This window comes from Saccopteryx bilineata, chromosome 3 (assembly GCF_036850765.1).
Source record: "Saccopteryx bilineata isolate mSacBil1 chromosome 3, mSacBil1_pri_phased_curated, whole genome shotgun sequence".
NCBI lineage: Eukaryota > Metazoa > Chordata > Mammalia > Chiroptera > Emballonuridae > Saccopteryx > Saccopteryx bilineata.
Genome location: NC_089492.1, coordinates 110,134,432 through 110,161,732, shown reverse-complemented (window position 1 = coordinate 110,161,732; position 27,301 = coordinate 110,134,432). Strand labels below are relative to the sequence as shown.

The window sequence follows — 27,301 nt, the reverse complement described above, 5'->3', positions numbered from 1 at the left end:
TTTTGGCATATACTTTGAAAATGTAACTAATATACTGTTTAAAAATATGTTTATTCTATATTTCTTTTCTGGGCTCACTATCTACTACAGGATTTCTCAAATATTTTCAGTTTGGGGCCTTTTTTATATGGATCATTTTCAGGGACTAATGTTTCATGCAATATACTTTGGGAAACAGATCTGACCTTACAATATTCCTCAGTTTGACTACTTCATAAAGTGCTCAGTTTTCATAATAGAGGAGAGATATTTCAAATATTTGCTGTATCATATTCACCGTTAAATTTTAGTTTGACATTATTATCACAGTTCTGTCAATTGCTAGCTCTGTGACTAAGCTTAAATTTTGCATCTAGAATGGAGATAATAATAGAACTTAATTGTTAGGGTTGTTGTGAGGGCTAAGGGCACATCTTCCATAGTCGTGGTATGGAATAAATAAGGAACGTTTGTTATTACAGGGGTTATATGTGCACATGTTCCTCTCACATATTAGAAATGGATGATTTATCTTTTAGCCTTGCTCTTAAAATTTTCTTAGCATGAGCCACATGTCTAGATGCAATGTTGAAGTTTTAATAAGAAAGCCTTTTTGGTTTTGTAGTATTTTCTAAACGGAAAATCTGCAGCACTTAATGTAATAGGGTGTATTTATGGCTCACATTTACCTTTGTATTCTGTAGCAGAAGTATGCCCTCTTTAGGAGCTAAATCATTAAGAGCTAAAGTACCTATGGTTAGGCTATTGACGGCTTCAAAGCACTAAAGATGGTTTCCGAAGGGGGGAACTTAGCCAGTCCCTGAAAATTCATGTTCCTTGAAAATTGCCAGGCTTCTTGAGAATTATATGTCACATTTGTAATGAGGCAATGTCTTGAGCTTTTCTCACAGTTTACCTGCATATTTCTTGAAACATGTTTGACAGTCCATATGTAACTTGTCTGTTCTGTAGTGAAACCAGCAAGTAATAACTGCAGGCAGAACAATCAGAAGCTAGTTAAATGAGTTTGAAGTGGTTGAAAGTGGTGATGACTGTTGAGAACCATCAGTCAGAAGTATATCCGTTAGTGTTCCTTGCAGTGCACGACTGCTGGCAACAAGTTCTCTCAGCTTTCCTGTGTCTGAAAACAGCCAGAGTGAAAAATGCAAATTTACAGGGTTGTTTTCAAGAATAAGGATCTGCATGATGGACTTCTTATCAGGAACAAATAGCAAGATAGTAGACAGATAGCAAAGTTATTAACTTTTATAAAGAAATTTTAGAATTATAGATTTTTTTCTAATTGTGCAGTTAATTAAAAACAGAATACTGTTTATCTTTTAACTAAAGAAAAGCACAAATTGGAAAATAAATGAAATAGATTTATAAAATATGCATGGATTAGGTGATATTTTACTAACGTGTATAGTGTTTTAATGCTTTATAACCTTGATTTCAAGTTCTTTAGTAAGTCTTCAGAAGTAGCTGGTCTCGTGTGACAATCTGTTTTATCTACGGTACATCTTATTTAGAGTCTACCGTACTATAATTAAATATTTTTTATTTAAAGTAGCATTAATATCAGTTTCAAAAGGGGAACAATTTTATTCTTGCGTATTTTTTGACAGTTGTTTACATAGTAAACATACATGTTTTCTGAGCTTTGTTACAGTTAAAATGATGTAATAAACAGTTTATAATGTGATCATACAACCATCATAATTGTAACTTTTTTTGAGTATGTCATGTTTTGTACTTATCCACTCTATTGTTTTAACATTTAGGTAATTTCTTTTTAAAGGCTGTTATAGATAATATTATGGTTAACATATTTGTACAAATGGGATATAATTTTTTAAAATTTTACCTCCTATATATCTAGATTCCCATGGTTTATGAGTATTATATTTTATTTTAACTTACATAGTATTTTACTTTACATGTAATTGATTTTTACAAATATTATATAGTGCTAATTGTGTGTGCCAGAATGGTTCGGCAACCTCTTCCGAGTCACACAGCTGTTGAGTGGCTGAGAGGCTGGCTCCAGAGCATGTGCTCCGAACGCTTTCCAGTGACGCTTCTTTTGTTACATCTGCCAATTAGCTTACCAAGAAAGGAGTGCACTTACATTCAGTCAGTTTAACCACACTTAACCAGTATTGGATGATAAAACATTAAAACTAATGACCAGTTTAGTACATACAAAATGATATACTTTTATTCTGTGAAAGTTCTTGATAAAGTAGATTAATTTAGAAATAAAGCTATTAACCCTTTGAATAGTACGAACGTTCATATACGTCCTCGTGCCTCCTGACCATCCAGAGTACAATTGATTTATTTTAAAAATATGTAAGGCAACATTAAAAAAAGGCAAATGTGTATTGTTCTTGTTTCCATAAATTGGTTATCAAGTAAACATGATTTTAAGTTAATAAAACTATAATTGGAACTAATTTCATTTTTTGAAAAAAAACCCCCACAAACTCATTCCTGGGGTGAAAAAAACTCACTACTCAAAGGGTTAAGTTAAATCTCTTTCATTAAAAAAAGATTTTTGATATGATTGTTTTTTACCATTAGAACTTTGACAGTAGGGGGGCAAAGTGGGAAAAAGGGGAGGGATGGGGTGGAAAGAGACTTTGCATGGGGTGTGGGGACGTGGTGTGGTGTGTAGATGGTGTGATATTAAGTGGGACACTTGAAACCATGTCAACACAATAAATTAAGAAATAATTAAAAAAGAACTCTGAAAGTAAAGGAGACATTAACTAAGGTTATTGCTAAAGGAAATTGTATTTTTGGTGATTCCTAGAATGAGTCATCTGTTTTTTGAGACAGGTCACATTGTGTAATAACTTTGTCTAGCAAGCATTTTGTAGTAGAGATATGTTATTATAAAAATCACAATTTTAAGAATTTTCTATTTGCGAATAATTTTAAAATTATTTAAGTTTAATATTTAGAATTCTAAGGGCACTCTGTTCATAGTTGAAAATTAAAAGCCATGCAGGAGGGTATAAATTAATAAATAGCCCTTCCCTTCCCCTAGTTCTCTAATGTCAAATCTACTAGAAATGTAAAACCATCCCTGTCCCATCTGCTACTGTTCTTATTTTTCAGCTGTAACTACTTTTAATTATTGCTAACAAATTTTTTTTTATGTAAAAGTCTAATTTCTTTTTTCTTTTTTCTGTGGTGAAGTGGTGAATACTTTGGAATTGTGAATATTCTTTTGAAATATGGAGTCCAGCTAAATGAACTTCATTTGGCATACTGCCTGAAGTACGAGAAGTTTTCAGTATTTCATCACTTTTTGAAGAAAGGATGTCCGTTGGCACCATGGAGCCATATGTCTGACTTTATAAATTATGCCATTAAAGCACAGACAAAGTATAAGGAATGGTTGCCATCTCTCCTGCTTGCTGGATTTGACCCACTGAAACTTCTGTGCAGTTCTTGGTAAGAAATTCTACAACAGTGGACTCTACTGTTTGAGTGAATATAGTACCTTTAAGTTCCTCCCGTTTCTTGAGACTTTGTGTTGTGATGAGTGTGTGTGTGTATATGTGTGTTTGTGAGACTTGATGGCTGGATTGGGAGGTTGCTAATACTGAGACTGAATGTAAGAATAGATCCCTAGAAAAATGTAAGTGGTGATTGGAAGGGAGAAGAAAGGGACAATGCCAGTAAACTCTCCTGAGGGAAATATTTCTTCACTTAGGCCATCCGTCACGCTTTCCTGAAAATGGCCCATGACAGATGGTTGTAGCTGCTTGGAGATTTCTGTTATCCCTTAGTCAACTAGACTGATTTTTCCTGTTCTACAGCATCTTGTTTATTTGAACTTTGTCTCCCCTAATAAATACTAATTTCTGAAGGAGCTAAGGATAGAATTGGTTAACTTGAGATAGTTTCTCAGAAGGGTAGCCTCTAGGAGCCATTATATGAAAGTTGGGCAAGAAAGGGAAAACTGCATAGCCTCCAGCCTTTGTGAAAGCTTTAGTGTCTAGTCTGGGCTCAGAAGGTACTGGTAGCAGTGACAGAACCCTTTTGGCCAAATAACTCAAGTCAAGTGAGAAAACAGAATAAAAGTATCCAGGAAAGTAGAGGAGAGTAGTTTATAAAATTTCAACAAATCATTTTAGAAGGCTTGATTTTTGTGCTTCCAAAAACTACCATTTACTAAAATGTTCAGACGAATATGGGGATTTTGTGTGTCAGCAGAAAAGTGCTTTGTTATTTGTCTTTGCAAAAGAGGTCCTCTCGGGGTTTAGGAATGGCCCCTCGTCAATTTAGTTTGGATTGCTGGAGATCCATCTTCTACCTGGTGGCTTCTCCATCTATGAGAAGGACAGGTCTTTATTTGGTAGTGTCCCGTATTTCACCTTTTTATTATGTCTGTCAATATAAAGAATGCAGGACTTTTCATAGGCAGAGGCTTTGCGGTTAGGGTTGTGTGGCGGTGGTTTGAGGAATATAGAAGGAAAAGCGAAGTTTAGATATATCTTCTCATCTCCACTTCAGTTTTTGTTTTGTTTACAGTACGATGAGTCCCTGATTGTATTTACTTCTTTCTCCAACAGGTATCTGTTGAAAGCTCATTGGTGCAGTTACCTCTATATTTTTTCAATAAATATTCACAAAAACATTGTATTTTAAGATGATTGAGTGAAATATAAAGATTGACAGTTTATTGAGAAATCTCTGATTTTTAAAAGTTATTTGTATATGTGTCTTTGAATTAATGCTCTCACACACATGCAATTGAGATATAAACATTCGCTAATGAATGCTCTATCTAGCTATTAACAGACTATTTAAGTACCCTTAATATTTTACTTAGTGAATTTTATTGTTGTGTCTGGGCTCCTGGCAGCTAGCAGCTAGCAGCAGGTGCCTCTCACCTGGGATCACCTCCACTACAGCTGGTGTGCCAGGTAGCAGTAGACAGGCTCGCCAGTGTGCTGCCTTTCCTCTCTCTCCTCCATGGGGCTCGTCTGCAGGGCACCCACTCTCAGCCACACTCTCTGTTCCTCTACTGAAGCTACTAGCTCATCTCCATATTACTTGCCTGTTTCTTTCAGTTTTCTGGTTTCTAGTATATTGATTTCTGGTTTCTAGTTTATTTCTTTTACCAACACTTAGAATAATACCTAACACATGGTTGGCACTATTTTAAGTTCTTTACTGTTAACTTATTTACTATTAAAACACACTAGATACTGTTATTATTTTTCTTCTACACAGGAGGAAATTGAGGCACAGAATGAACATACTTGCCCAAGCTCACATGGCTAGTTAGTGCTAGAGCTTTGAGTTGAATCCAGGCCGTCCTGTAATTTGGCTCAAGTATTTCTACCCACTGTGCTGTGCTGCCTCAGTTCTGTGTGTCCACAGGGATGTGGTAGTTATACCACTTTCTTTCAGGTGTCCTAATCCTTTGCTTAACCTGAGGGGGAGGGCTCTGTGCCAACTTCTCTTGCTGCTCCTGAATTAGGAAGAACCTATGCAGGGAAAAATAATTAAATATTGCAGTTTTCCCTTTCCTCCTCAACCAATTTCATAGCCTACTGCAAGGAGAGGGAATTATTTAGCTTTATTCTCCTAAAAGGCTTTGTAAAATTTACTTTCCTGTCCTAGTTCTCGTAGAGGCCTCCCTCCCCCAATGTGAAATAGCCCATTTGAAAATTTTTGTGGTAACAAGCCACTATATATAGTGTGAGCTATATTTCTTGGATAGGTTAGGATAGAGTTAAGTGTAGCATCCACCGGGTATGAGAACAAACGTCAGAGACTTTCAGGAGTTAAGATGTTACTTTATTGGCCAGTTTAACCTGCGCAGGGGCAAACTCCCAAGATGTCCGGAGACACCATGCCCACAAGGAGCTGCAAACGGAAGCCGCACCTGGAGCTTACAGCCAGGCCCTTACATATCCTAAGTGAGCAAGCATAATACAGAAGCAGATGTGGCAGTTAGCTATTCGCTAGGGAGGTCGCACGCAGCAGAGCAATAGGGGCCGGTTTTAGCTTAGTGGCGAATTTCAAACCTAAACTTCTGATAAGGGTCTCTGACCTTCTTTGTTCCCAGCCTCACAGAAGCCATATCAGCACTTACTGTTCCTTCAATAGTTACACTCTTTGCAGCACTCCTTGTTCCTTCAATAGTTGCATTCTTTGGCAGCCCCAGTACTCCCTGAATCTAACATTAAGAAACAGTCAACTACAAATTATTTTAAAATAAATTATAAAACTTGCAGCTTGTGATTTTCTCAGAGAGGGTACTCAAGTAACTTTATATTCATTAGAAAAAACGTATTAGAAAATTTCACTCTAACAAGAATGCTTAACGGCGTCAAATTTTTGTTCACTGATTTTTTATTGAATGAGTAAAGCCAGTGTTTACACTGAATATGATAAATATTTTGCTTTCTTTGATCAAATTTACACTCACTGAGCTGTTATAAGAAAAATTTGCTCATAAAATTCCAATATACTGTTAAAGTGGATTTTGGTTATATCTTATTTCTGTCACATGTAAGTCTGTTTCTTAATCTTTGTCATGTAAATTATAAATGTCTTTTCTGGGTATTTATGTCTTAAACGTTCTATAAAAATGTATCTGGCTAAATAATTGCCTATCACAATATAATCTACAGAGTTGAAATTTTTTTCAACTTTAAATGAAAGACTAGGTGCCCCCAACTGAATGTTGTAAGTAATAGAAAGCAGATGTCATCTGTGCATTTAGTTGATTAACTGTTGCTCATTTATGATTATACAGCTGCTTTGTATGACATACTTATCAGTGTAGTACAGTAACAGTACATTTTTAGTAGCATTATCAGCATTGGTAAAATTAGTGATATTATTTAAAGCTGTGTAAACAGATTTGTTTTTTGTGTATGTGGTTAGATTACTGAATAAAAATGACTGTGTTTTGTTCTAGTGAGATTTAAAGTGCATTACTGCAGAAAAAGTGAAGTCATTAAAAAAAGAAATAAGGAAGAATAACCAAATATCTTTTGATGAATACACTTTATCGTTTCATTTGTTTTCAGTATTTCCTGATAAGTTGTGATTTTATTGAAAGCTTCTTGAGAAGTAAAATGTTTCCCCAAGACTTCTGTGAAACACTAAGTTTTTTGTTATATAGAAGTTTGCATATTAGAGAGTTAAGAATTTGGAAAGGAATTTTCATATTCTAATCAGTCATTTCAAGGATACTTTGACTCTGAATTACAAAAAAGTAAGTTGTCTTTGAGATGACAAGTTTAGAGTATTAATCAGTTTCTTTTTCTTCCTTCTATTGTTCCCTTTTCTTTAGTCCTTATTCAATAATGTGTTCAGAAAACAAACAAATTTTTAAAAAGACCTTAAAAAGAATTTCTGTTTTTGAAGTAATCACTAGAGGCCCCAATCATTTTCTCTTCAAACACTGTGAGGGTAGGGGAATATTTACATGAGTACTAAATTTCAGGCCTACTGAAAATTTCAAACCAGTTCAAATACTCTCAGACATTTACATACCGTTTTATAGTTTTAAAAGTATGTTTACTATATTTGCTCGAATTATTTTCACAATTAGTCCCCTGAAATAGGCAGCTTAAGTATTATTCTCTTTTTAGAGGACCAGGATCAAGGGCTTAAAGAATTTCAGCAATATGTTTGTCAGTAGTATAGGTAGTATTTATTGGAAACCAGAACTTTTCTTAGACCAGTGCTCTTTCCATGAGGATTCAAGTGCTTGTAAAATTTGGAAAAGTTTCTTTAGGATAGGTTGGAAGGACATCTGAAATTATTTTGTATAAATAGAAGGCGGAATTGTTTGTTTTGAACACCTTTCACTTCTTAGAGACGAAGCTGGTACATCCTTAAGAGCTGAGTCTATAATGCAGAAGGTTCTTAGAGGAGAACTGTTGTACATCCCTGGGATTGGGCAGAAACAAGCCATCTCTCCCTTCTGCTTAGTTTAGGGATGGGTTTGGATGTTTGGGCTTTATCCTTTTAGGACTGTTAAAGCAAGAAGGTTTAGTTGGGAAGAGATAATGACAAATCTGCTGATGACCCTGCTGCTGCCTCTGTCTTTTCTTGACGCTGCTGCTGGGGAATGCTAGCTTTACATTTACAAGACTATAGACTCCTCTTGTCATCTCTTGGACAGTGGCACACGGAATCAATTCAGTTTTCTGTAGGAACCTGTAGATGATTATTCATATCCCCTGCACTTGCTTCCAGTTACACAAGTATTTCCTATGCCCCAGTTTTCTGTCTGCCTTCTGTGTTAAGATGTAAGAATAGGTATGTGGTGTTTGTTTTCAGGATAAATCCTTGATGTCTTTTGTGTCTAATGGTGTGTTAACCTCTTGCTAATACAGGATTGACTCAGTCAGTGATGACACCCTTATCTTCACTTTGGAGTTCACTAATTGGAGGAGGCTTCCTCGCACGGTTGAAAAATTACTCTCTGATCGTGCCTCAAACTCCTCTCGGGCTCTACAGCAATATATTGGTAAGAAAGTACCATTTTAAAACACACTTCACGACTTTTTCTTTACTTCCTTCTCTAGCTTTGTTGTAATTTTAAGTAATAAGAGTTATTGGAGAACATATTAAAGGGGGCATCATTTCCATTTTATTTATGTGGAGAAAGGATGGGACTTGGAGGGGAGATCATAGTAATTTCCTTCAGCAAAAGTCACATCTGATTTTAGAAGATCAGCCTAAGGAGCATATAAAGAAAAGGAGGTATTTACTGATATTTTAATTTAATGATGTCTTTTTATTTTTAGTAAGGATTAGGTAAACAAAAGTGAGTCCTAAAAATATTGTTAGTTTGTGAATATTTAGTTTGTCAGAAAAATGCGAACTTAACTTTCTTTCCAGGGTGTATTTGTATTTGTGTTCTCTCTCAAATATTTTATCATTAAAAGAAAGTATTGCCATTCAACCTGTCCTTACTGAGTGCATGCTGATGTGTTGGTGTAATATAACTATGGAGGTGAACTGGGTGAAAATTCTGTGAATTGATTGATATTTTGTATGACTTTTAAAACAAATTTTCAGTTTACTCTCATTTATTAAAAAGTTCTTCAGAGTGACGTCACGGAAATGGCGCCGTGAGAAGCGCGTCCGACAGCTCTCCCCTAAATCACAACAAATTTATCAACTAGAAACAGAAAAATTTATCCTCGGAGCATTCCGGAGTTCCACACAAACTGAAAGCAAAAGGACTGTTATCACTTGAATCTGAGAGACGAGGGTGTGGAGGAAGCTACCACAGCGACGCTCATTCAAGCCGCCAGGGAGTGCGCCTGCGGTGAGTCAGCCCATATACTTGGGAACCGCAAGCCGCCGCGAGCCGCCGACCGCGAGCTGCCGAGAACCCCCGTGAACCGCCACCGGCACCGCGAGCGGCCGCCACGACCCGCCGCGCGCGCGCGCGCCCGGTCCGGTTGAGCACTGCTGACGTTCCCAGCAGCCCGCACACTGCGAGTGGGGGTCGCCGGCCACCGGTGCCCGGAGCGCCACATTCGCGCGCGTGCCTTGGGCATTCCACGCGCCCAGGGAGCCCTACTGGCCCGCACACCCAGGGGGCTCCATTATCCTGCGCCTGGTGCCGTCCAGCCGCCAGCGGCGGGGCGAGCGGGAGAGGCTTGGGAGATTCTCTCCGTGGGCGGGGCACCTCACCCAGCCATTCAAGCTAACAATCAAGCGTTGGGGGAGGGGCGCGCGCAGGCAGCCTAAAACACCTTCAGAAACACAGCTGCGACCCAATCACTGAAATTAGCTTAACCCATAAAATCTGCGCACCCTCGGTTCTAATTGATAAGATCTCTCTCAGTTCAGCGATCCAAGACAAGAGGCGTGATATTTTTTAGTGCCTCTCGCTAAAGGGGCGGGGGCAACTTCTGATTGATAGAGCCTCCATATTCAGGGATAAACGCTAACAAGAAGGACTTGGCAGATAATAAGGTCTATACTACACTAGTCATAAGCAGAGACTAGTGCCTCTTCTTCCCTGCAAAAACAGGCTACAAAGTGTGGAAAGCCTGGGTTGAGAGGTCCAACTAAATGATAGGCGCTGAACAGTCACCTTGACAACAATTGACTCCCACCCCCGCCTGATTACACTGGAGGCCCTGACTGTCAGAGCCTTTCCCAAAGCCTTGCACTGAGTGGGGATAGAGTGGGGATTTCCCAGCTCTTTGAGCCTCTTACTCCCCAGGCAGAAGCAGTTGCAGCCTTATAGCTGGATCACCAGGCTGCTAATTCAGAAAGGGGGGACTAGGAGAGAGAATCCAGGAAAGCAAACTCTCTCATCGTTGGACCCTGCAAACGCCAACAAGCCTTTACTTCCAGCAAGACTAAAGCCAATTATATGACATAGCCATAGAATCCCATCAACTGCAAATCCCTACCAAGAGTGACACAGGGGCAGAGCCTGGGGTACAGAGTCACCGACTAGGAAGAGGGAGAGAAAAGAAAAAGGAAGAAGTTAACCTCTCAAAATCAAGAAAAACCCACAGACTTTACAACTTGATCCACTAATTTTTTTTTGTTGTTGTTGTTTGTTTCTTCTATCTTTTTGCCTTTATTTCCTCCACCTCGGTCCTTCTATTCTCTTCCCATCTTATGCTTCCCCTTTCTTGAACTACACTACCCATGAGTGTTGCATTTTATTTTTCTTCTTTATCCTCACCCTCCTTTAAGGTTATACTCCAAAACACTTAACTCTCACTCTCTCTTCTTTTGTTTTTTTTTTTGTCTTGCTTTATTTTGTTTTTTTTCTCCTCCTATTTTATTTCTTCCTTCGTTTTTCTCTTTTTCTTATTTTTTCCTTTCTATTCGTTTTTTCTTTTCTCATTTTACTTTCCTCCCATATAATCCTCAATCACGAACAAATTAGTTAATTTGGGACTCAAGGCTTTTTTTTGGATTTATTTCTCTTTTTTGCTTTTGTTTTTATTTTTTTTTCTCTTGTTTGTTTATTTTTGTGGCATTTTGGGTCCTCCCAACCCAAGGTCTCCATTGTATTTAGTCTTCGCTCCACTTAATACAACAGATTTTTACTTATTATTTTTATTTTTCTTCTTTATTATTCTTTTTTGGTCCTTTTTTCTGGTTCCCTCTTATCTCTCTCATTATATCTCTTAGTTGACCATCACTTACAAGCAAATCATCTTATGCTTGTCTAAGATTTTCTTCTTTTTTTTTTTTGCATTTAGTAGGTCCCTACTCCCTTTTTTTGCCCTTTGAACTCTTCACCCCAAATCAGGCCCTCCATTATAGGCACGATATTTCCCTGAGGAGGGGAGAGGAGGAAAAGAGAAGAGAGAAAAAAAGGGGGAAATAATAAATTATTACTGTTTTTTTTTGTGGGGTGTTTAACCCTTTTTTTTTTTTTTTTTTTTTTTTCTTTTTACTCTTTATTAATTCTAATTAGTGCTATCAATAAGACTACCCTCAGATGCCGATAAGAAAGAGGAAATCGAATATTATGGATACAAAAGAAAGAGAGGTAACACAAATAGATGTGGAAAAATCTATGGAGAAAAGACTTAACATATTGGAAGCCTTGGAGCTAAATGACAGAGAATTTAAAATAGAAATCTTAAAAATACTCAGAGATATACAAGAAAACACAGAAAGGCAATATAGGGAGATCAGAAAACAACTCAATGAACACAAAGAATATATTACCAAGGAAATTGAAACTATAAAAACAAATCAAACAGAAATGAAAAACTCAATTCACGAGCTGAAAAACGAGGTAACAAGCTTAGCTAACAGAACAGCCCAGATTGAAGATAGGATTAGTGAAATAGAAGACAAACAACTTGAGGCACAACAGAGAGAAGAAGAAAGAGACTCAAAAATAATAAAAAACGAGAAAGCCCTACAGGAATTGTCTGACTCCATCAGAAAGAATAACATAAGAATAATAGGTATATCAGAGGGAGAAGAGAAAGAAAATGGAATGGAGAATATACTCAAACAAATAATAGACGAGAACTTCCCAAGCCTGTGGAAGGAACTAAAGCCTCAAATTCAAGAAGCAAACAGAACACCAAGTTTTCTTAACCCCAACAAACCCACTCCAAGGCACATCATAATAAAGATGACACAAACCAATGACAAAGAAAAAATTCTCAAGGCAGCCAGGGAAAAGAAGAGTACAACATATAAAGGAAGGCCTATTAGATTATCATCAGATTTCTCAGCAGAAACTCTACAAGCTAGAAGAGAGTGGACCCCAATATTTAAAGCCCTGAAAGAGAGGAACTTTCAGCCAAGAATACTATACCCATCAAAGCTATCCTTCAAGTATGAAGGAGATATAAAAACATTCACAAATACAGAAAAGATGAGAGAATTTATCAACAGAAAGCCCCCACTCCAGGAAATACTAAGGGGGGTTTTCCAACCAGATTCAAAGAACAAAAGAAAACAACACCACAAGTAACAGCTCCACCAAGAACACAATAAAACCAAACTTAAACTGTGACAACAAAGGAAAAAAAGGGGGGAGAGGATGGAGATTAACAGTAGCAAAGGATGATGAAGTGCAGAAATACTTATAAGATAGGGTACTACAATGATTATGGTAGGTACCCTTTTCATTACTTAATGGTAACCACCCTTAAAAAAACCACCACAAAAACACTTGACTTAAAAAAGGTAGCAACAGAGGAAAGAAGTATGGAACACAAACAAACAAAAACAAATGATAGAAAAACAAAAGAGAAGAATCAAACTAGATACAAAACTAACAGAAAGCAATTTATAAAATGGCAGTAGGGAACCCACAAGTATCAATAATTACACTAAATGTAAATGGATTAAACTTACCAATAAAAAGACACAGAGTAGCAGAATGGATTAAAAAAGAAAATCCAACTATATGCTGCCTACAAGAAACACATCTAAGCAACAAGGATAAAAACAAATTCAAAGTGAAAGGCTGGAAAACAATACTCCAAGCAAACAACACCCAAAAAAAAGCAGGTGTAGCAATACTCATATCTAATAATGCTGACTACAAGACAGAAAAAGTACTCAGAGACAAAAATGGTCATTTCATAATGATTAAGGGGAAGTTGAATCAAGAAGACATAACAATCCTTAATATATATGCACCAAACCAAGGAGCACCAAAATATATAAGACAGCTACTTATTGACCTTAAAACAAAAACTAACAAAAATACAATCATACTTGGAGACCTCAATACACCGATGACGGCTCTAGATCGGTCATCCAAACAGAGAATCAATAAAGATATAGTGGCCTTAAACGAAATACTAGAACACCTGGATATGATAGACATCTACAGGACACTTCATCCCAAAGCGACAGAGTATACATTTTTCTCTAGTGTACATGGAACATTCTCAAGAATTGACCATATGTTGGGCCACAAAGACAATATCAGCAAATTTAGAAAAATTGAAATTGTACCAAGCATATTTTCTGATCATAAAGCCTTGAAACTAGAATTTAACTGCAAAAAAGAGGGGGAAAAACCCACAAAAATGTGGAAACTAAACAACATACTTCTAAAAAATGAATGGGTCAAAGAAGAAATAAGTGCAGAAATCAAAAGATATATACAGACAAATGAAAATGAAAATACGACATATCAGAATCTCTGGGACGCAGCAAAAGCAGTAATAAGAGGAAAGTTCATATCACTTCAGGCCTATATGAACAAACAAGAGAGAGCCGAAGTAAACCACTTAACTTCACACCTTAAGGAACTAGAAAAAGAAGAACAAAGACAACCCAAAACCAGCCGAAGAAAGGAGATAATAAAAATCAGAGCAGAAATAAATGAAATAGAGAACAGAAAAACTATAGAAAAAATCAATAAAACAAGGAGCTGGTTCTTTGAAAAGATCAACAAAATTGACAAACCCTTAGCAAGACTCACCAAGGAATAAAGACACAGGACTCAAATAAATAAAATCCAAAATGAAAGAGGAGAGATCACCACAGACATCATAGAAATACAAAGAATTATTGTAGAATACTATGAAAAATTATATGCCACCAAATACAACAATCTAGAAGAAATGGATAAATTCCTAGAACAATACAACCTTCCTAGACTGAGTCATGAAGAAGCAGAAAGCCTAAACAGACCAATCAGCAGGGAGGAAATAGAAAAAACTATTAAAAACCTCCCCAAAAATAAAAGTCCAGGCCCAGACGGTTATACTAGTGAATTCTATCAAACATTCAAAGAAGACTTGGTTCCTATTCTACTCAAAGTCTTCCAAAAAATTGAAGAAGAAGCAATACTTCCAAACACATTTTATGAAGCCAACATAACCCTCATACCAAAACCTGGCAAGGATGGCACAAAGAAAGAAAACTACAGACCAATATCTCTAATGAATACAGATGCTAAAATACTAAACAAAATACTGGCAAACCGAATACAACAACATATTAAAAAAATAATACATCATGATCAAGTGGGATTCATCCCAGAATCTCAAGGATGGTTCAACATACGCAAAACGGTTAACGTAATACACCATATCAACAAAACAAAGAACAAAAACCACATGATCTTATCAATAGATGCAGAAAAGGCTTTTGATAAAATACAACACAATTTTATGTTTAAGACTCTCAACAAAATGGGTATAGACGGAAAATATCTCAACATGATAAAGGCCATATATGATAAACCATCAGCCAACATCCTATTAAACGGCATAAAACTGAGGACTTTCTACCTTAAATCAGGAACAAGACAGGGTTGTCCACTCTCTCCACTCTTATTCAACGTGGTGCTAGAAGTTCTGGCCAGAGCAATCAGACAAGACAAAGAAATAAAAGGCATCCATATCGGAAAAGAAGAAGTAAAGCTATCACTTTTTGCTGATGATATGATCCTATACATCGAAAACCCGAAGGACTCCACAAAAAGATTATTAGAAACAATAAACCAATACAGTAAGGTCGCAGGATACAAAATTAACATACAAAAGTCCATAGCCTTTCTATATGCCAACAATGAAATATTAGAAAACGAACTCAAAAAAATAATCCCCTTCACGATTGCAACAAAATAAATAAAATACGTAGGAATAAACATAACAAAGAACGTAAAGGACCTATATAATGAAAATTACAAAGCATTGTTAAGGGAAATCGAAAAAGATACAATGAGATGGAAAAATATTCCTTGTTCCTGGATAGGAAGAATAAATATAATCAAAATGGCCATATTACCCAAAGCAATATACAAATTTAATGCAATTCCCATCAAAATCCCTATGAGATTTTTTAAAGAAATGGAACAAAAAATCATCAGATTTATATGGAACTATAAAAAACCCCGAATAGCCAAAACAATCCTAAGGAAAAAGAATGAAGCTGGGGGCATTACAATACCTGACTTCAAACTATATTATAGGGCCACGATAATCAAAACAGTATGGTATTGGCAGAAAAATAGACACTCAGACCAATGGAACAGAATAGAAAGCCCAGAAATAAAACCACATATATATGGTCAAATAATCTTTGATAAAGGGGCCAACAACACACAATGGAGAAAAGAAAACCTCTTCAACAAATGGTGTTGGGAAAACTGGAAAGCCACATGCAAAAGAATGAAACTCGACTACAGCCTGTCCCCGTGTACTAAAATTAATTCAAAATGGATCAAAGACCTAAATATAAGACCTGAAACAATAAAGTACATAGAAGAAGACATAGGTACTAAACTCATGGACCTGGGCTTTAAAGAACATTTTATGAACTTGACTCCAATGGCAAGAGAAGTGAAGGCAAAGATAAATGAATGGGACTACATCAGAATTAAAAGTTTTTGCTCAGCAAGAGAAACTGATATCAAAATAAACAGACAGCCAACTATATGGGAACTGATATTTTCAAACGACAGCTCAGATAAGGGCCTAATATCCAAAATTTACAAAGAACTCATAAAACTCAACAACAAACAAACAAACAATCCAATAAAAAAATGGGAAGAGGACATGAACAGACACTTCTCCCAGGAAGAGATACAAATGGCCAACAGATATATGAAAAGATGCTTAGCTTCATTAGTTATTAGAGAAATGCAAATCAAAACTACAATGAGATACCACCTCATTCCTGTTAGATTAGCTATTATCAACAAGACGGGTAATAGCAAATGTTGGAGAGGCTGTGGAGAAAAAGGAACCCTCATTCACTGTTGGTGGGACTGTAAAGTAGTACAACCATTATGGAGGAAAGTATGGTGGTTCCTCAAAAAACTGCAAATAGAACTACCTTATGACTCAGCAATCCCTCTACTGGGTATATACCCCAAAACCTCAGAAACATTGATACGTGAAGACACATGTAGCCCCATGTTCATTGCAGCACTGTTCACAGTGGCCAAGACATGGAAACAACCAAAAAGCCCTTGAATAGAAGACTGGATAAAGAAGATGTGGCACATATACACTATGGAATACTACTCAGCCATAAGAAATGATGACATCAGATCATTTACAGCAAAATGGTGGGATCTTGATAACATTATAAGGAGTGAAATAAGCAAATCAGAAAAAAACAAGAACTACATGATTCCATACATTGGTGGAACATAAAAATGAGACTAAGAGACATGGACAAGAGTGTGGTGGTTACCAAGGGTGGGGGGGGAGGGAGGACATGGGAGGGAGGGAGGGAGAGTTAGGGGGAGGGGGAGGGGCACAGAGAACTAGATAGAGGGTGACGGAGGACAATCTGACTTTGGGCGAGGGGTGTGCAACATAATTTGATGACAAAATAACCTAGACATGTTTTCTTTGAATATATGTACCCTGATTTATTAATGTCATCCCATTACCATTAATAAAAATTTATTAAAAAAAAAAAAAAAAAGTTCTTAAGCTAATTAAAAATTAAAGAGCATACCGTTAAAGATTTTACATAAGGAAATTAGTTTAAACTAAACATACCATACATAATATATGCAAAACATTCAGATTTATTTTACTTTAACTACATTTTGTTAACTAAATTATATGTTTTAAGAAAATTATTTCTTCACTGCTATTTTTACATTAAATGTAACAGTGTAACTCTGCATAAAACATGTTGAATAGGCTTTTTTTTTTGTATTTTTCTGAAGTGAGAATGGGGAGGCAGGCAGACAGACTCCCACATGTGCCTGACCGGGATCCACCTGGCATACCCATTAGGGGGCGATGCTCTGCCCATCTGGGCCATTGCTCCGTTGCAACTGGAGTCATTCTAACGCCTGAGGCGGAGACCACGGAGCCATCATTAGCACCTGGGCCAACTTTTGCTCCAATGGAACCTTGGCTGTGGGAGAGGAAAAGAAAGAGAGAGAGAGAAAGGAGAGGGGGAAGTGTGGAGAAGCAGATGGGCGCTTCTCCTCTGTGCCCTGGCCGGGAATCGAACACGGGACTTCCACACACTGGGCTGATGCTCTACTGCTGAGCCAACCGGCTAGGGCCAAGTAGGCTTTTAACAAGTGAACTTATGCATATGTAGAAATGTCTTATTTCTTGGAAAAGTATGTTTAAACTTTCTCAATCAAAAACAGACATTCAGATTCAGGAAAATAGGCTCTTGAACTGAGGTGTATTCGAACTGTTAGAGAGGTTTCTGTTGAAGTAAAAAATAACCTAGAGTCTTCTAGTATGGAATTCTTAAAATAATGTTGTAAAACTCACTTGCATACAATTCTTAATGTTGAGAATTGCAGCTACTTTTACTAATTATGTATCTGGAGCAGTAGAGAACAATTATCTATATAGAACAGTTAAGAGTATGGGACAGAGGACTTGTGAACAAAAAGTCAAAAGAGGGAGCAAAGATACATGAGAGTTTACTCTGAATACTTTAATATACAACATGTTAGTCCAGATGAAGGTAAAAATTGTGCATGAGTACATTACCCTGCAAGAGACTGAATCCACCAAGGGCTTCTTGTTTAATTAGGCACCAGGTAGTGCTTGTATAAGATAATAGACATCATCTCTTGAAAGGATTTTATTTTGGCTGAAGATTTGCAACAGCCTTTCTTAAAGGTACAGTGGTACCTTGAGATACGAACAGACCAACATACAATTTTTTTTTTTTTGAGATACAAGCTGCGACTCGGTCTGTATTTTTGTTCAAGATCCGAGTGAAATTCCAAGATACAAGTTGTGATTCGGGAAGCTGCTGCTAATTGGGCATTGGTGTGCGGGTCCAGTATCGACAGTTTGATATACGAGTTGACTGACTTACAAGCTTGGTTACAGATGAATTAAATTTGTATCTCAAGGTACCACTGTGTTAATGTAGCTTAGTGCTTTTCTGGTCTATTTCTTTCTTTCTTTCTTTCTTTTATTTATTTATTTTTTTGGCCTATTTCTTTAAATAAGACCTCTCTCCTTGGTTCTAATCCCATGTACCCAACTGCCTTTTGGATATTTCTGTTTGGTATAGCTCACTTTTTTTTTTTTTTTGTATTTTTCTGAAGCTGGAGACGGGGAGGCAGTCAGACAGACTCCCGCATGCGCCCAACCGGGATCCACCCGGCGTGCCCACCAGGGGGCGATGCTCTGCCCATCCGGGACATCGCTCTGTTGCGACCAGAGCTACTCTAGCACCTGAGGCAGAGGCCACAGAGCCATTCCCAGTACCCGGGCCATCTTTGCTCCAATGGAGCCTTGGCTGCGGGAGGGGAAGAGAGAGACAGAGAGGAAGGAGAGGAGGAGGGGTGGAGAAGCAGATGGTCGCTTCTCCTGTGCGCCCTGGCCGGGAATAGAACCTGGGACTCCTGCACGTCAGGCCGACGCTCTACCACTGAGCCATACTTTTCTTGGAACTGGCCAGGGTGGATAAAAGATTTAAATGTAAGTTGTGAAACCATAAGCATCCTAGAGGAAAACATAGGCAGTAAGCTCTCTGATGTCACTCGCAGCAATATATTTGCTGATTTATCTCCACCTGCAAGGGAAAAAAGGACAGGATAAACAAATGGGACTATATCAAACTAATAAGCTTTTGCATAACTAAAGTCAATATGAACAAAATAAAAAGGCAAACCGTTCAATGGGAGAACATATTTTACAATATGTCTGATAAGGGGTTAATAACCAAAATTTATAAAGAGCTTGTAAAACTCAACACCAGGATGATAAACAACCCAATCAAAATACGGGCAAAAGAAATGAATAGACACTTCTCCAAAGAGGACATACAGATGGCCAATGTGCTTGATGAAAAAATGTTCAACATCGCTAATCATTAGAGAAATGCAAATTAAAACCACAGTGAGATATCACTTCACACCAGTCAGAATGGCGCTCATCAACAAAACAACACAGATAAGTGCTGGTGAGGATGTGGAGAAAGGGGAACCCTCCTGCACTGCTGGTGGGAATGCAGACTGGTGCAGCCACTGTGGAAAACAGTATGGAGATTCCTCAAAAAATTAAAAATGGAACTGCCTTTTGATCCAGCCATCCCACTTTTAGGAATATATCCCAAGAACACCACATCAGTGATTCAAAAGGAGAAATGCACTCCCATGTTTATGGCAGTGTTTTTTTACCATAGCCAAGATATGGAAACAGCCCAAGTATCTGTGAATGGACAAGGGAATTAAAAAGCAGTGGTACATGTACACAATGAACTATTAATACTATGGGGCCATGAAAAAGAAGGAAATCTTACTTTTTGCGACAACATGGATGGACCTGGAAACTATTATGTTAAGTGAAATAAACCAGGCAGAGAAAGAAAAATATCATATGACCTCACTCATTTGAGGAATCCAATGAACAATATGAACTGAGGAACGGAATAGAGACAGAGTTGGGATCAATGGGTCCGGAGGGAGAGGGTATGATAGCATGGGATAAGAGCAGAAAAGCAAAACCGGGTGGAGGGCATTATGGGGAGGAGGGCAAGGGGGATGTGGTGGGGAACATGGGGGAGGGGGAGGTATTTGAGGGGCCATTAGAATCTATGTAAACCCAATAAGTTAAAATAAAATAAAAAGAATGACTTTACATTTTGGTAAATGTAAGGAAATGAAGATAATATGAAATGAGTTTATTTCATCCTTAATAGGCTAATACAGGAAACCAGAGGAGTTGAAACCAGAATTGCATTAAGTAATAAAATTGTGGATTCTTTTCTAAAAACATGACCTTTACAATATACTAGACTCTTTGTAGTACTTTATAATGGGTGGGAGTGACCATGATTATTGTTTACACACACACAGCCTTGCTCATTATCTTGTGACACAATATATAAAAGAGTCCTTGAACTTTAAGATGAATTATGTTTTTTTTTTTTGAAAATACAACTCTTCTAATTTTTTAAATCTTTTTTTTTTCTTGGTGGTAAATAGCTATCAGTAGTATGAACCCTAGTAAATAATGTTCTAAAAATTTTGTTGATTTAAGGTAAGGATGATATTTTAGCTGATTTCTGAAAGAAACTGCTGTGGGGAGATGATTTTGAAACAGATACTGGGAAATATTTCCACTGTTATTTTTTTTCTTGCCAAATACAATGCGTGTCATCTAGAAAAACTCTCATATTGACACATTTAAAATACTTGGAGAGAATTTCCATGAGATTTGAATACTTTTCATAAAAATATAAAAAAGATAAACTTCTAAACTTCTAAGTTGCTTATAAGCTTATGATATCAGGAAAAATAGAAATATATCAGATAAATTTTGATAAAAACTTTTGTATAATTGGTAGATGGTATAGGATGGTATCCTGATTATTTCAACAAAGCCATGATATACTTCTGTTTGGACCTATATGTTTTTGTAAGATATTTTTTTTAGCTATATCTTCTTTTGATACTTATAAAACCAAGTATCAAAAGCCTAATCTAGAGCCAAATCTGGAATTGCTAAATTGCTGACTTTAAATTAATAAAGCTTATTTAATCACCTTGCTCTTAAGATAATTAGTATTTTTAGCAAAAGCACAAAAGTTTTTTATACCTTTAATAAATAAAGTCATTTAATATATATCTTATTTTAGCTTATTTTAATTTTGTTTGTTTTGCAGCATAAATAGTATTAATTAATAGTAGACACATATTTTTGTGTATGAACATTCACACATTGGGGTTATGTACCTAAAGACTTTCCATTAATTGGGTGTGCTGTCAAAGCATTTGGAGATCACTAGATTAGATGGTGTCTAGGATTTGTATATTTTATAGTTTATAAAGTATTTTTGTTAATGTGTTCTAACTTAAACCTCATTGACAACCAACCTTTTTTTTTATAGTATCAAGACTCTTTTTATTATTTTTTTATTAATTTTAATGGGGTGACATTAATAAATCAAGGTACATATGTTCATAGAAAACACCTCCAGGTTATTTTGACATTTGATTATGTTGCATACCCATCACCCAAAGTCAAATTGTCTTCCGTCACTTTCTATCTGGTTCTCTTTGTGCCCCTCCCCTACCCCCTCTCCCTCCTTCTCCTCCCTCCCCCCCTCCCTCTGGTAACCACCACACTCTTGTCCATGTCTCTTAGTCTCGTTTTTATGTCCCACCTATGTATGGAATCATGCAGTTCTTAGTTTTTTTCTGATTTACTTATTTCACTCCATATAATGTTATCAAGACAACCAACCTTTTAATGCAGAGAGGTGTCACACCCACTTTACAGAGGAGGGACTGAACGTCAAAGAATTTAAATGACTTGCCAGTGTTCCTCAACTAGTCAATAGTGGCTCCTCAGCTTCAGCACAGGTCTCATTACTGGATGGTGTTCTTTCCCTTTATTCTATTCATTGCTATTTTACTGGTCATTCTTTAGCTTCTGATTTCCTGCTCTCATCTGTCTATTATTTATTTTTCAGAGTCCTTAGGTAGTTGCTTTTTATATTTTATCTGGAGTTTCTGGTTGCAATCAGTTGGAAAAAGAGACTATATAAATAAATTAAGAAAGATTGGACCTGGCCTATGATGGCACAGTGGATAAAGAAATGACCTGGAGCACTGAGGTCTCTGGTTTGAAACCATAGGCTTGCCTGGTCAAGACACATATGACAAGCAATCAATGAACAACTTAAGTGAAACAACAATGAGTTGAAACTATTTGTTCCCACCCACCTCTCCTCTCTGTAAAATCAATAAACAAAATCTTTTAAAAAAAAAGAAAGAAAGAAAGGTTGAGGACAAGAGGGTGGAAGCCAGACAGAAAGACAATATATTAATGATGAAAATATAATTTGCAGTAGATAGCCCAGAAGTCAAATGAATACATTTGATATGTAAAGCCATGCAGAGGAGCCATATGTGTACAGTTCAGGCATGTAGATTATTTGAATATTTGTGTGAGGGCATGCTAGAGATGCAGGATTGTGGAAAATATAGGGAGTGGGTATGTGTGATGTCTATGTAGTTAATTCTATGCTATAGCAAGGTTGACATTAAGAAGCATAATGAACTAAGAATTGAGTTTGTTTTGATCATTGTTATGACTTTAACAAAACTTCTTGTAACAAGTAGCCTATTTGGATTGTTCTGTCAGTAGTACATCCAGTAAAATGAGCAAAATTGAAGAATTCTATGTAAGAATGAAAAGTTGCTTGTCTGCTTTTATAGTAGATCTATAGATAAACCAAGTTTAACCTGCTAAATTGAAAATGGGTAAGAAAAGTAACTTAAAAGTAGCATGGTTTCTTTGTTTTATTTTATTTAGACAATTAATTTTAACAGGGTGACATTGATCAATCAGAGTACATAGATTCAGAGAAAGCATACCAGATCATTTTGACATTTGATTTTGTTGTATCCCTATCACCCAAAGTCAAATTGTCCTCCGTCACCTTCTATTTTGTTTTCTTTACCCCCCTGCCCTGCTCCCCTCCCCCTCTTCTTCTTCCCCTGGTAACCACCGCACTCTTGTCCATATCCAAAAGTAGCATGGTTTCTGACATCATTTTCTAAGCTATGATCAGTGCCGCAATGCAAAAGAGAGATTTATTTAACAAGCTGAAATCTGGTTTTAACAGGTTTTCATGAAAGTCTTTTACCAACAGCTTCTGGGCTTTTTCATACAGGGCATGGCCTGGTCTTCTCTTAACCTTGTGGCAGCACATCTGGAAATACTATATATTACTGAAACTTTCATAAGAATTTTATATGCTTTGAAATACTGCATATATGATTATAAAATACCTTTAGATTCACTGGTCTAATAAACTGAGATGGCGCTGATGGGTTACATAATAAACTAAGATGGCACTGTGTTAATACTCTTCAGATGAAAGACTTCCTCAGTTCAAATGAATATGGTTCTTAATGTCTGATTGTTCAGGCCGGTGATCTACTGTGTTTATGGGAGCGAGTCAGAATGACGCAACTAATCAATTAATGGAACCAGTATCTGAATAACTATACTCTTTCCTTTTTATTATTATTAGTAAATGGAAAGTTCTTCTGAAAGTTTCAGCGGTGTTAGAGAATTATTTCGGGCTTTTCACAGTTTAAAGAACCTTAGACTTGGAGTCAGATCACTTGGATCAGGTATGTTGTTGCTTGATAGTATCAACATGGGTTGGTCACTGAAGCTTCCCATAACAAATGTGTACTGGTCCAGTTTGGCTTGATCCCAAATGATTAAGCGCATACATTAGCATAAACAAGCAAGTGATCTATTTAGCTTTGAAGATGGGGCTACTGTGTAGTCAGAGGACCTGGAAAGGCTGGTCAGCGCTGCAGAAGGGTGTGGGCAGCCGGGGGAATGCTCCTCAGTCCGCCTGAAGGGTCTAAGTCAGCGTGGTCTGTCAAGTCGGAGAAGCTGGAAAAGCATTAAGGACCCGTTCTCCCCGAGGGAGCAGCTCTCCTCCAGGTGGTACAGCCATCCTTTATCTGGACTCTGGGTGTGTAATCAGTATCTACATCAGGGGTCCCCAAACTACGGCCCGCAGGCCACATGCAGCCCCCTGAGGCCATTTATCCGGCCCTCGCAGCACTTCCGGAAGGGGCACCTCTTTCATTGGTGGTCAGTGAGAGGAGCATAGTTCCCATTGAAATACTGGTCAGTTTGTTGATTTAAATTTACTTGTTTTTTATTTTAAATATTGTATTTGTTCCCGTTTTGTTTTTTACTTTAAAATAAGATATGTGCAGTGTGCATGGGGATTTGTTCATAGTTTTTTTTATAGTCCGGCCCTCCAACGGTCTGAGGGACAGTGAACTGGCCCCCTGTGTAAAAAGTTTAGGGACCCCTGATCTACATGAACAGGAATGTCCAGAATGAAGAGATAGCAGTTGCATAAGATGCATATTAAACTCCAACTGAATATAAGTAAAAATTCTCTTAATCAACCTCACTTTAACCCATGCACTTGTTGGGAAAACAGCTGTGTTAGGCTGTCTTGCTGTTTTACCGGCTGCAAACACTGCTTGATTAGTAGTGCCACTTGTGTATAGTCTGTGTAAGGCTATGGGTAGTTGTGCTCAGGGCGAGTTGCAGATGGCGGATTGTGGTTGCCTGTGCGCTACTGTGAGGGGTCATTCTTGCTGTTCATTTGCCTGAGAGGAGGTTTTGCCCTGCCTGTTTGTGCATCTGCCCTTGTGGGACTATTAAATGGGAATGGCCCCAGCTTTTTGGCTCTGCAGTTTCTCTATCATCTGCCCAAATCCCGGGTGGACCTGCCTGGCCTTGGCCACAGGCATTATTACACTTGCCTTGTCAGTTCCTCTATCAGTCTCATCCAAATGTGTCCATGGCTTGATCAGTATTTGCAGCTGATGCCAACATATTCTTTTCCCTATGTGGGGCAGCTGTGTTAGCCTTGCTTGTGGGTTTACTGGCTGCAAGCACTTTGCTTGATTAGTGCATGAGCACCTGGCAGAGGCACATGTGCACAGCCTGTATAAGGCTGTGGGTGCTTCCCCTGGGCGGCGGTTCTCCCAGATCGCTCTCCCACAAACGTGAGGTGCAGTTTTCCTTGCTTCCTGCCCTTACTGCAAATAGCAGGTTTTCCTCTGTTTATTATCTCTTTCCCTTTTGTTGTTTATTTGCTCACCTGTTCTTGCGAGCCTCCAATAAACAGGTATGGCCCTACACTTTCTGGCTTCTGCAGTTTCTCCCAAATGGTGTCTGCCCAAATCCAGTATGAACCTGCCTGGCCTTGGCCACTGGCATTACACCCTACCAGTTGAGTTGTGTGCTTACCAAAAATCAGTTATGCTCATTCCAAAATTTTTATTACATTTGTGCATGCCCAGTGACATTAGGACAAGATACTCTTCCTGAACTCATTGGATAAGAAGGCTTCCTTATATGTAATATACGGTAGTTGCACACAGTCAACCTACTTGTTGCAGTTAAACCCGCTTACTTCTTGGGAAACTGGGGTTTTGTAGTTTGAGTATGCTCTCCATATGTATTCCTGAATATTCCTCCAGAGCTCCCTTTGCCTGTGTTTTCCTTCTTAGAAGTGAGAATGATGATTCTTCTCTTAAGTCCACAGAACGGTAAAATTTAAACAAGATACGGATATGAAAACAGTGCTGCATATTATAGATGCTGTGGTCTTATTTATAATGGGGGAGTCTATAACTCATGGTTTAAGAAAATACTCATCTTTTCTTAGACTCAAGTTTTATGTACAAAATCAGATAAATCTTTTGCTTTTTATTTTTTTAAGCGAGAGAGGGACAGATAGGGAAAGACAGACAGGAAGGGAGATATATGAGAAGCATCAATTCTTTGTTGTGGCACCTTAGTTGTTCATTGATTGCTTTCTCATATGTGCCTTGAACGGGGGGGGGGGGGGGCGAGGGGAGCTCCAGTTGAGCCAGTGATCCCTTGCTTAAGCCAGTGACCGTGGGCTCAAGTCAGCAACCATGGCAGTGGCAGTCAACCTGGTTCCTACCGCCCACTAGTGGGCGTTCCAGCTTTCATGGTGAGCGGTAGCAGAGCAACCAAAGTATAAATAAAAAGATTTAACTATAGTAAGTTGTTTTATAAAGATTTATTCTGCCAAACTTAGCGAAAATCTGACATAAAGTACTTGGTAAGTAATTATTATTATATGCTTTAACTTGCTATAAGTCTGCTTTATAAATTTTATAAACTAAAGTTACTTCCCTACTTTATAAATCCCATTACTGTGGAACTGGTGGGCGGTTAGAAAATTTTACTACTAACAGATACAAAAGGGGGTGGTAGGTATAAAAAGGTTGACTACCCCTGGACCATGGGGTCAAGTCTATGATCCTACACTCAAGCAGTGACCCTGTGCTCCAGCTGGTGAGCCTGTGCTCAAACGGATGAGCCCGCGGTCAAGCTGGTGACCTCAGGGTTTTGAACCTGAGTCCTCTGCGTCCCAGGCCGATGCTGTATTCACTGCAGCACCGCCTGGTCAGGCTCTTTTGCTCTTCTTATTTGGCATTCTGAAACACTATGGTTTGAGTTTTCCAGACTCTGAATAAACTAAACTAACCTAAACTTAAACTTAAACCAATATGCTTAAACTAAAATGTAAAATAATGGATTAACTTCAGTGGTTTAGAAGATGTTGAAGATGTTAGAGAATTAGTATGTCTGAGGCCCTATGGGGTGTTACAGTTTAAGGAACCCTAGACTTGGAGTCATTCTAGCTGATCTGGTATCAGCTGGGCTTTTGATACTATTTGTCTTTGTTGCTGTGATCCTCCTCAGTTAATCATTGTTACATTCCAGGGGGATTTATACAAGATTTCTTGAACTAATAAAAGGCGTTACATTTGATTCACATAAAACCACTACCTGTTTTTAGTACTCTCACTTTCCATGAACCTTAACTTCATGAGTTAACACGTTTCATCGTGGAAAATGGGACTACTATCATAGTCCATAAGTGCGTGTGGACTATCCTTTAATTGGTACTTAGCTTTTGGCAGCAGTGGTTTCAGTGTGTGTGCATGTGTACAAACACATGCTTTGGGGTCAGGTGCACTTGAGTTTGAATCCTAGCTCTACCACACACTAGATGTATGACCTTTGAAAAGTTACTTAAACCTCTTTTTAAACCTCTGTTTTCTTATCTCTATGAAAGCAAGGTAACATATACCTCATAGGGTAATGAAGTAAAAAGAGAAATGTATGTGAAGTGTATGGGCATATACCATGGTGGGCATTTTTCTCTCTGTGCCCGTTTTAAAACTTCATTCTGTGTCACGGGTAAGAGGAGGAAAACTTTTGTAGGCTACACATTTATTCACTAATGTGGTAGGTCTGGACACCATGTACAAAAAGACAGAGTGAAGAAGGATGTAACATTTGCTGCATTGAGCTAT

General features: G+C 37.7%; 1 protein-coding gene across 7 annotated transcripts in view; it reads left to right on the top strand.

Annotated features, from left to right (window-relative positions):
- The window catches only part of ASB3 (ankyrin repeat and SOCS box containing 3), a 112,186-nt gene that overhangs the window by 82,751 nt on the left and 2,134 nt on the right, over positions 1 to 27,301 (top strand). For all 7 annotated transcript variants that reach the window (XM_066267123.1, XM_066267126.1, XM_066267124.1 and 4 more), the window contains 2 exons: positions 3,187 to 3,444; positions 8,361 to 8,494. In XM_066267123.1, the coding sequence (XP_066123220.1) occupies positions 3,187 to 3,444; positions 8,361 to 8,494 (392 nt within the window). The remainder of the gene's footprint in view (positions 1 to 3,186; positions 3,445 to 8,360; positions 8,495 to 27,301) is intronic.